Genomic DNA, 11,342 nt, shown 5'->3' on the forward strand with positions numbered 1-11,342 from the left:
CCTTGAGAGCAATTGGTCAACACCCTTGAAGCCAATTAAACTCTTAGTAAATGGCTTCCAAACTCCAGCAGATGGCCTATTGGTCCCAGTTGTGTAGTTCAACATCTATATGACTCCATATAAGAAACTAAAAACTGAGAGTTAGAGCGTTGCTTCTCTCTAATATATTCTACTTAACATTTTATGATTTTACTCCATAACTAGTGTCTTTTCTTTGTAATGGAAAGTTTGGCCTCCTTCTGTTTTCTCCACTGATTAGAATGCCACAAAGGATGACAGTTGTGTGATTAACACTCACCAAGGACTTGAATAGGTTTTCGTTTTACAACCAAGTAAACAGATGATTATCTGAAACTGTCACAGTCACACGAGGCCAACTCTTGCTTCAAACTCACAGCTCCTACCCCACACAGTGAGACACTTATGTTGCAACTCAGTTTTAATACTGATCTTCTTGGAAGATAACAAAATTATTGCAAGAATCTCATTTTAATGAAACATTTCTGATTTCCAAATATATTTTTACACTACCCTTTCTATTCCTGACTCTTTTCTGAGCACTATGAAGGCTAACCTCAAATGAATGATTTCAGAACTTTCCTGTGAGAATATTTTTCATTTTTCATTTATTGCATTTAGAATCCCCCAGATCTTTGTCTTCTACTCTCATGTTCTTCCTCTCTATTTCTATTTCCTTTCTCCACTGCCAACCACCTTCTCAAACTGGGAATGCTATTGTAAAGCCCATCTTTTTAATCAAAGGTTACTTTAAAAGCTAATATCCTGAATAAATGCTCCTAAATTCCCTCCACTTTTTGTTATTGTTGTTGTAGTCTCTAATCAGGGACTGGAGTTTGGCTTTTAGAACTCCAAGGAGAATGTGAATTTCCTTTTTGGCATGAACATATACCCACATTGTTTGATGCTACAAGAATGTTTTCCCAAATCAGAGTCAGAGCCCTGACTGACAAAGTTAAGGGAAGAGTTTAGGTAACAGAATCAACAAAACACATCTCTACAGTGATTCTCCTGAGGGCATTCTCAGGTTCTAGTCCTCCTTCCTGGTAGCCAGACTATTCTGGCTTTTATTTTACAATAGCAGAGGTCCCATCTGTCTGGCTAATGGACAGTCTACAGGCATTTTCCCCTTTTCTGGACACAGAATGGAATCAGGAAGCTCTTATGCCATTCTTAAATCCAACTTTCAGATATTTACTTAAAAAACATTCACATGATACCAAATCACAAAGTATTTCTCTTTCATTCCTGGTCATCAAATGAAGTTTGTTTTGACTTGAATGTTCTTAATTGTATAAACAAGGAATATGGGAGAAGGCAAGTGCGGTATGAAGATGGAATGGAGCCTAATGTAACTGACAATGAACTTTCTCTTTACTTGCCTATAAGAAGGTGTTTAATTGCTATGGTTATAGAATGAATTGGGTCCCCTCAATTCACATGCTGAATTCATAACCCAGAGTACTACAGAATGTGACCTTTTTTGGAGATAGGGTCTTTACAGAAGCAGTCAATCTACAATGTACGACCTACAATTAGGTAGGTCCTAATCTACAACAACTGATGTCTATAAAAGAGGAAATTTGGACATAGGCATTTATAGGGAGAATGCAGTGTAAACATGAAGACAACCGTCCACAAGCCAAGGAGAGAGGCCTGGAACAGATCCTGCTCTCCTAGAGAGTAAACCCTGACTACGCCTTAACTTTGGACTCCCAGCTTCCAGAACTGTGAGAAAATAAATGTCTATTATTTACACTACCCAGTTGGCAGTACTTTGATACAGCTGCCCTAGCAAACTAGTAAAGCTGCCTATTTCCTTGTTTTTCCTGGAAATTAATTTTTTTCATTTTTTAATTTCAACTGTACATTATTGTTTAAGAAGCATATACTTCACATAATTTCATAGTTAATCTCTTAACTTTAGGAAAAAAAAAATCTATGCTACTCTATAAAGATAATGTCCTGGACTTCATGATAAAAGTCATGATAGCTGCAGGAGATGCTGAGAATCATTAAGACAACATTTTACAACTGAATAAACTGAGGCAAGTTTGAAGCTTTTTAAGTCACACAGTTAGTTACATGGTAAAGATGGTCACATGGCTCCCGGTTTCCATGTTTTCCTCCTGTAGCACACAGCCGTCCTTAGGTATTAGCCAGGAATTACAGATCATGAAAATGGTTTTGCCCTAATTTGTCATGTTAAAAAATGTTTAAAATCAGGATAATATAATAATAAATAGAAACTTAGATCACAAAATAGTTTACCCCACTGAAACTATTACAAATTCCTGACACATATTCCTAACCAGACTTGATACTTTTTTCACTGTTACATGGTAAATATATTCTTATACCATTTTGAGATAAGCAAAGCAATGCAAGGTGCAATAATTCAGTTAGTCTATGGAAAGATTAGGATTTTCATTTAAATTCTGCATATTTAAGCAGAGGACAATGTCCAGAGGACCATTTGTGCATTTGCTAATTCTCAATAATAATTTTCGTAAGTTGCACATATACTCTCAGGCAGTTTTCAAAGATGATTATTTTAATTCAATTGCTACTTATCACAAAGCTAATTACTTCTTTCTTTATTTATTTTTATTAACATATAGTGTATTACTTGCCCCAGGGGTACAGGTTTGTGAATCATCAGGTTTACACACTTCACAGCACTCACCATAGCACATACCTTCCCGATGTTCATAACCCAACCACTCTCTCCATAACAAAGCTAATCACCTCTTGATAAATCCTTTCTGTTTCTTTTCTCCTCCAATTATTTTCTTTGATATTAATTTTGTTCTTTGAGAAAATTTAGGGGAAATAGAAACTTCAAATACCTGATGTGGAAGAGGACTCTTGACTCTTCCTTCTACCCTAAAGGGTAAGAACTAAGATGAATTGGTCAATTTCAATTACAATGACATAGATTTCAACTCAAAACAAAGAAAACCTTTAAACAGAGCTAGGTTGTGACAGAATTGGCTAATGCAAATGAACTTAAAGGTCAGTCACTGGTAATGTTCTAAGCATCTGATCATTTGGGGGTTTTGTCATAAGGAGGATTCAAGCAATGATTCAATTCGATTCAATTAAATGATTTTTATGGCATTTTCATCCTAAAAGTCTGCAGTTCTATGAACTCATTAATAATCACAGGACTATTTCTTCTTCTCAACACAAGACTTAGTCCTTCGTAATCTTGGACATCCTTTGTGTTTGTATAGTTGTGTAATTTTTTAGCATAAATTTATTTATTTATTTTTTAAAAAGATTTATTTATTTATTTGGGGGTGGGTAGGGAGAGAGGGAGAGGGAGAAACCCAGGCAGAGTCCGGGCTGAGTGCAGAGCCTCATACAGGGCTCAATCCCACAACCCTGAGATCATGACCAGAGCCTAAACCAAGAGTCAGGAGCTCAACCGACTGCTCCACGCAGATGCCCCTCTTTAACATGAACTTAGAGGACAGAATGGAACCTCAGTCAGAGCTCATATATATCAAGTTAGAGGTAGGGCTGAGGTCAGTTTTTCTTTGCTACTTATTAATTTAGTATGAAGTCATGCATCTGTTAGTATATTGGGTGAGAACAACAAACTGATCTATAATCATTAAAAGATGGAAGTATTTTAACAGTCATATTTGTCCTGGGGATTCTTTTCTAAAGAACTAAATGTATATGTAGCAGAACATGAGATAATCAAATACTAACCTCCTTCATTTTTTCCAGTTCATTCTGTAAAGCTTGCTTTGCGATCTCAACTTCTATAAGCTGTTGCCTCAGTTTTTCATTTTCATCTTCTGTTGTTGTTCGCTTTTCTTCCACATTTTCCAACTCATGGTGAAGTCTGACAGATACATCCTTTGCAACCTAAGTTAAAGTGTTTTAACAATAATATATAATTAAAGACAATAAAATAGTGAGCTAAAGTTATATTCACATTAAAACTACTAAGAGCCATAAATAAATAAATAAATAAATAAATAAATAAAACTAATAAGAGTTGATATACAAATTGTTTCTGCCATATACCAGTATGCTTTATATATAAGTCATTCACATATATAAATTATTTAACCATCACAACAATCCCATGATATAGGGACTATTACTATTCCTACTTTACAAATGAGGAAATGGAGTCTCAGAGATGTGAAGTAATATGCTCAAGGTCACACAGCTAACAAGTGGTCAGGTAGTCTGGCTCTCCACTCTGTTCCCTAAACCTCTACACTACACCACGTAATAGATGTTCAACTGTGATTCATCACGCGTAAAGAAACGTCACGTATCTCCTCTGATTCTACAACATTATATATTTCTGTTATTACTCATTTTCAAGACTAGAAAACAAAGTTTTCACAGGTGAAGTGTGAGGATTGAATTCTGATCCTAAGAAATATGAAATCCTAGGAAATATATCAGTCCTTGAGATTAAGTTTTGTTTTGTTTTAACTACAGTGTACATTTTTGCCTTTGCTTTGGCGCGATATTATACAGTGGCTCAGGACATAGACTGTGGTTTTTTACTGGATGGGGAGACAGCCTGGCCACCTACTAGCCAATTCCCAGGGCTGGGGGCTGGGCACTTTAGCTTTGAAAAGGTTCAGCTTCCATACAAGATGATGTTAGTAATAATTCCAACCTCATAGGTCCCCCTCCCTTTTTTTTGTGTGTGTGTGTGTGTGTCTTCTGCTAACATTTAGAGAGATAATTCACTGTTATATATAAGAATGCTTGCCACAGTGCCTGGTGCATCGTGAGCACTCAACAAATGTTGGGAAAAGAAAAAAAAATAATACAATGACCTCCATTAAGTGTTTTCTCACAGCTTTCTTTAAAACAAATATAGGATAATGACACTTGATTTTCATATCTTGAGGAAGTTAGAATAATTAAAATTATGTTTGGTTGTCCGAGGTTATGAAGGTAACATTGGTTTGCACTGTCAGTGAATCTGCCTACAGTCAAACTGAACCGAAGTAATTAGGCCACACCTACTTAAAAAACGTATTTCAAGGTTAAAATTTCCACACTGGGGGGAATTCTAAAGGAACAGCTTCACATTAAGAATGAGGTTCTTTCATTTACTGCCCTCGCTCTTTACTTCTCCACAAGGGGCGGTGATTTGGGCAGATTTTCTTTCATGGAGTTAGCAAAGTACAGAAAGGAAGGAGTCCTGAAAGAAGGAGGTTAGGGTGACTTGCAGCGAGAAACCCTAACTCTAATATCTTTCCAACGCTGTTCCTGTTCTGGTCTTCAATTCCTCTCCCTTCGGGAGTCTTCATCGCGCTGCTCTTGACTGCCTGATTTCACCCGGCCTTCGCTCGGAAGACAGCCTCTGGAGGCCAGATCTACCAACGCCAGAGTCTGCTCTTTGCCACGCCCGCGTTTCTGCCAGGGGAGGCGCCCTCCTCCTACCAACTCTGGAGGAGTCACCGTTACTCCCAGGAAAGCCTACAGACCTCGCTTTCCTCAAGGCCTTTCACGCACACTAGACCCTTCAGACCCACTGGTCTGTTCTTCCCTTTCTCCTGCCCCAAGCCTGGTATTTCGTGGTTAGCGCTGCGAAACTCCGTGTCTTTGCTAATGACCAGTAAAGGCCTTTCCTCGCAAAGAGGTCTCTCTCACCTGCCGCCCCTGCCCCGTGCCCCCCACCCCCTACCCAAGCCCCGGTGCTGCAGACCTTGAGATCCTGCTCCAGGCTGCGCAACAGCTCCCCGTCGATTTCCCCAGTCTGTGCGTAGCGGAGCCTTTTGCGCTCGGCTTTGCGGAGGCGGTACTGCAGGATCCGGCAGTTTTTGTTGGCTCTCTCCAACTCGTGGCGCATTTCCTGCAGTTGACAGGCATCCTCCTCGAAGAAAGTGTCCCTCATCTCGTCCATCTCGGTCCTCAGCTCATCAATCTCGTTCTGAGGCGGTGACAGGCCGTGGGTCAAAATTAACCTCGCCCCCTGCCATCCGGACATGCACCGTACGTACCCCATGCCAACTCCAAATTCTCAGTTTTATTGCCCCCTCTCCATGAGACAGGAGTGACAGAGCTGAATGAAGAAGAAACTAGAAAAACGGGCCTTCTTTGGGCCTTCTCGCACTCTCCTACTCTATCTCTCTGCATGAAAAAGTGGGACAAGCCATGATAATTAGAGAACGAAGGCCCAAATTTGGATTTAAATTAAAACCTGAGGCTACTAATCTTAGGCCGTTTTAAATCTAGAAAAGGCCTAGGAGCCCCCTCCTCTTGTTTCTTCTTCCCTTCCCTTTTTAAGGCTCTCTAACAGGTTAACAGACTCTCACCCTCGCGGGACACGCCCTAATCCTCCGAGACCCACACCTCCCCTCCCCCACGGGGTTGCCCCCCACCCTTCTCACCTTGAGAGTCTCGTTTTCCTCTCGCAGTTTCTCCATCTCCTCCTGCATTTCTTCCTGCTCCTGGAGCTGCTGCGGGTGCGGCTGCGACGAAGGAGGCGCCGCCGCCTGCATGCCCCCTCCACTCGCGCTGCCCTCGGCGCTCTGCTGGGGGCCCTCCGCTGCCGCCGCCATTGGCGAGACTGAAGGGATTGCAAGAGGCTCGCAGATGGCAGGGGCGCCAGCGACCGGGGAGCTGCGGCTGCTGCTGCCGCCGTTCTTAGTGTGCATCTGAGCCGCGGCTGCCGCCGCTGCCGCCCGCTCTTTCTTGAGGTGGAACTGGATGAGCTCAGACTGCAGACATCCTTCCTTCCAGTAGCTCCCTCCGCCACCGCTCCCGCTCCCCACAACACCGCTTCCGGAGTTTCTGCTGCCGGGGCCTGGGGTTTTGCCCGCAGAGGATGGTGAAGGGGAGGCCCCCTCCCCGCCGCTGCTGCCCCTCTGCTGAGCGCGTACGCCTTTCCCTCGCCAGCCCCTGGGCGGCGGCGGCGGCTGCGGAGCACCCCCCTCCCTTTCCCCGGAGCCGCCGCCGGCTCCTCCTCCTTCCCCACCCCCTCCTCCTCCTTCCCCGAGCGGAGGGGGTTCCCCGAGTTTAGCGGACACTGGCTCTAGCTCCCGGGATGGCTCCTCCGACGGGCCAGGCCTCCTGCCGCCCACGGGGGCCAGGGTCGCCGCAGGGGCCGCTTCAGCACCAGCCGCGAGATGGACAGCTCCCGGCGCGGCCCCTTTGGGCGCCAGGGGCGCAGCCTTCTCCGCCACGCCTCCGCCTCCTCGGGCGCTGGTCGGAGGCACTGAGCGGCTCCCGGTCTTGTTGCCCGGCTGCTGCTGCTGCTGCAGCTGCTGCTGTCGAACAGAATTGAGTTTAGTGCCGGCCCCCACGGGGGACCGTGTGGTCGCGGTTGTCTGTCGGACCGAATTGTCCCTTAGTCTGGCAGGTGATTGAGCACGCTGCTGTTTTCTGCTGCTGCCCTCTGGGTGCAGTCGAGCCTCAGTGGCAGAGGTGGCTGCAGAAGCTGTGGCTGTGGCGGGGGCAGCGCCCCCCATCGGTGGCTGACTCATAGCGGTCTAGAAAGAATCTACCAGATGAGATTAGAATGGTTCATCACCAGATCATTCTTTTCCCTTCTCAAATCCGCCAACCTTCCTTTCTAATCTGAGATAGAAACAAAAGAAGGGAAGCACACAACACGTCTGCATTGTTACGGAGCAAAGGGTGATTTCCCCGTAAAAGAGAAGCCCTAGAAAATCATGAAATTTGTAAAGCACTTAACAGAAGCCTTGAATTTAGGAAGAGGATGCAGAAGAGTCTATTTTAATTTTGTTGAGGGAGGCACCATCTCCAACTCACTCCATCTCATTAAAACGATGATGATCGGAAAGCAGCTGAACCTAAAATTCTCACGGTAGCAGGTTCTGGCAATGGTGAGATATGGGTCAGAAAGGAATTGATGGGAAGGGAGAATTAAAAAAAAAAAAAGATGGGATAAAGTCAGGAAGAAGCTTTAGAAGGAAAAGAAGTCCACATGCTAGAGTTGAATACCCGCTTTTTCAACTTTGGTTTTCCTCCTTATTGAATCCACATTTTAAAACCTAGTTTAGTAAAGAACATTTTATTTAATTACTATTCTCAATGAAAGGAAAGGGGTTATGATGTAGGTTCCTACAGGAAATTTGCTGTGGATACATTTCGCAGACAGGTCTGACTCTTATTGTTGTTCTTGGTTAGAGAAATTCACCCATTTTCTTTTAGACTAGAAATAAGACAAAAGTAATGAGTGGTTTTTAAATCAACTTCATTTTAAGAAAGTAACGGCATTCAGGATCATCTAGATGGTTTAGTTATTAGTAACCCTAAAAGTATTCTTCTTTAAGCTTTGGTAAACAATTTTTAAAATACTTTTGGAAAAGTTTATTGCCAGCCCTGCACAATGTCTTAAGTTACACGTGATGACTTCTACATTTATTAGAATTTTATAGTTCTTGTGAGTCATTTTAGTTTTAAGTGTAATTGCCAGATAGAAGATATTTTCATTCTTAAACATCTTATTATATGGTATATATCACAGGTAAAGTTTATATCATAGGTAAAGCTGTACTTTTAAAGTGCCGGATTCCTTCTATGGAGTCAAATTCTGAGACAGAATGACCCTCCAGCCAAGAAACCTGGTGCATCCTTACTCATGGTGGCAAGATAAACCTCTATTGTGTATTTTTTCCAAGATAAATCCATCACTAGCTTTTAAAATCTGGAAAATAGCAAGCCATTGCCTCCTGGGTTCTTCTGCCTAGTGATCCAGCTACCTGGTCGACTGTCAGTTTGGTGCTTTTCCCTTAGAGCTACCATCTCTCTTTAAAGCACCGAAAGGGGTATGACTAGGCAGAAAGTTCTGCTTAAAAAAAAAACAAAAACAAAACAAAAAAACAAAACAAAAAAAACCTTCCTATTAGGAGAAGAGATGCTTGCCAGTTATTTTACTAGCATTATTCCTGTTATTGTCCATTTTAAATATCATAACTTAGTGAACATGCAGCAATTCCTCATTTTATGAAGAAATATTACTGGAAGTTTCCTTCTGCCCCTGACTTTCTCTTTTGGGATCTCCCCCAACTGTTTAAAAAATAATGGCGAACAAAGAAGTCACTAAGGGGAAAAAAGTTATCCACCAACTTATTTTCTACACGTTCTTCGGAGCCACATCCCTCTGGAATGGCTGGCCTAGTTCAAAGGCATGGGTCATACTAATGCGGACCACTTAAACAAGCTATATTGCCAATGCAACCTTATTTTAGTTTTTGAATTAGGCATAATCACTTAGGAGCTGAGAGTCCCCTGACAACGTTTGAATTCGGCTCCCAGAAAGCTCTAACCCAGGAGAAAGCTCAGGAACTCGGCTCCCACAATCAAAGGTACCATGCTGTCACGTGATTCTCACAAAGTGACAAGATGCTGTGCCTCTGCAAGGCTTCCCCCGTGGAAATCGCCAACCAAGCAACCCCGGATGGGCACAAACCAACAATTTTAATCTCAAATTTTATCTGCCCACTGACCCACCCCATCTCTCATCCCCATCCCTTTAGAAATCCAGAAGAACTGCTCACTTCTCTGCAGACGCGATGTTTCGAAGTTGCATCAACAGCGTTTTCCTTCTGATCCTCCGGCGACTTCAGGGTTTATTTTTACGTCTTTTAAAAGGAAAGTTTAACTGCGTAGTATTATATGCCACTTTTTGGCTGAGCACGACTTTGGGCCCTCTCGCCCCAGTTCCACACCCACTCGATTTCTCCAGACAATGGCGTTAACTTGCAGGCTCCGCGGCCCCCAGAGCCGGTTACTTCCCGTGGTCCGCGACTCGGCTGAGCTGCGGCTCCAAGCCGGCGAACATGCGAGGTACCAAGCGGTGCCAGACGCTCCTCAGGAAGTGCACTGATATTCATGAGCTGACCTCACCGGACTGGGCAGGGGAGAGGGCGGGACTGCAAGGGAGGATAGGGTAGAAGTAACCAAAGAGAGGCTACTTTCATAAGGAAAGAGAAGAAGGCGGGGACGGGCCGGGGTGGGGGAAGGAGGGGATGACATGGGAGGTGGCTAGAAGACAAAAAGGCCGGAGCCACACCCGAGATGGAAGATCTGTAGCTGTGCTCCAAGTCCTTGCTTCGCTCCCATATCCTGTACTTGGCAGAGGATTCCAAAACCGCTCGAAATCGGATGCGCTGGTTTTCTGCAAAGCTTTGTGCTGGGCGGATCAATCTCCATCTATTATTCACTTGAGCTCTTTTCTCTGGGAGGCGTATTCGAACAGCCTTCCCGGGCGTGACTGACGTCTCCTGAGGCAGCTGCGAGGAGCTGGCAGGCGGCTGCTGGGAGTTCTCTTTGTTCGCTCACTTTAATTCTCGTACAGCCCTCCACGCGGTGCACCCTCCCCACCCCCAGCCCGGGCGGAGTCACAGACGTTGCTTCCCCGAGTAGATAATGGTTGCCAGACCCACCGTCCTACAGACAAAGGGCTCTTGAGATGCCACCACCAATTTAGTGCAAACTTAATAAATATCGGTTTACAGAGATCGTTTACAGCGGGGTTGCCCTTGGTTTACACTCCTCTCTCCTTTATTAAATCCTCGTTTCTGTTGTGCATACAAGAAGCAATTGCTAGAATCCATAATCTTTATAGTAGTGCATATGGTGAACAGAAATCATCGAGTGTATTTATAAAATAGGAGATTAAAGGAAATTCAGGGAGGAAAGGAAGGAATTCAGAAAATATGTCTTTACAATGTACACTAATCTATACTGTTCCACAATAGTATTTTTGAAATCCGACTGGAAAATTATTTTTCCTTCCGGTGATTTTTGAGGAGGAGGGGTTGGTATGGAGGTCTCCCTTGCACCTCAAAGAATTCCTTGGTGAACTTGAGGATGAGAATAAAAGTAAACACTGCGTTAGAAAAGGCATTTTTGGCTCTAATTTTGTTTTAATTTATTCATTAATATGTGGTTTTGTAGGTACAAAGGTGGTCAATATAATATTTTTTAAGCTAACATGAATTTTAGCCTAAGAGATTTTATTTTCTGAGTGTAACATCTTGCATTAAAAATGAAATAAAGACAATTTAAGAGTAGTTTGCATACAAGCAACATAATTACAGCAAAATAAAAAGCTGTTTAAGTCCTGGTGATTAGTAGCTCCAGCAATCTATAGGACAAAACATTCATGTATTCATTTGGTCTAGAATAGATAAATGCCGATTTTATGCCCGGCACTGTCCAAGGTGCTAAGTATGCAAATATAAAACAAATACTTCCTGTCTGGGAGGTTCAGGCATATTGAAGAGAATCAGATAATTTCCACATAATCTTTTTCCTACTTTTTAAAAGTGGAAATGTGGTATCTGTGACATCTATAATGAACA

At 43.1% G+C, this 11,342-nt stretch overlaps 1 protein-coding gene across 6 annotated transcripts in view; it reads right to left on the reverse strand.

The window, feature by feature from the left end:
• The window catches only part of SOGA3 (SOGA family member 3), a 45,118-nt gene extending 34,780 nt beyond the window's left edge, over positions 1-10,338 (reverse strand). For 2 of the 6 annotated variants that reach the window (XM_032862496.1, XM_032862495.1), the window contains exons 1-4: positions 9,534-10,336; positions 6,399-7,510; positions 5,714-5,938; positions 3,739-3,897 (exon numbers count right to left, since the gene is read on the reverse strand). In XM_032862496.1, the coding sequence (XP_032718387.1) occupies positions 3,739-3,897; positions 5,714-5,938; positions 6,399-7,493 (1,479 nt within the window). In that variant the 5' untranslated portion in view covers positions 7,494-7,510; positions 9,534-10,336. Of the gene's footprint in view, positions 1-3,738; positions 3,898-5,713; positions 5,939-6,398; positions 7,588-9,533 lie in introns of all 6 variants that reach the window. The other 4 variants (XM_032862494.1, XM_032862493.1, XM_032862491.1 and 1 more) reach the window with 4 other exon arrangements.
• Positions 10,339-11,342: the final 1,004 nt, after the last annotated feature.

This window comes from Lontra canadensis, unplaced genomic scaffold, assembly GCF_010015895.1.
Source record: "Lontra canadensis isolate GAN:19392208 unplaced genomic scaffold, GSC_riverotter_1.0 scaffold23, whole genome shotgun sequence".
Lineage (NCBI taxonomy): Eukaryota > Metazoa > Chordata > Mammalia > Carnivora > Mustelidae > Lontra > Lontra canadensis.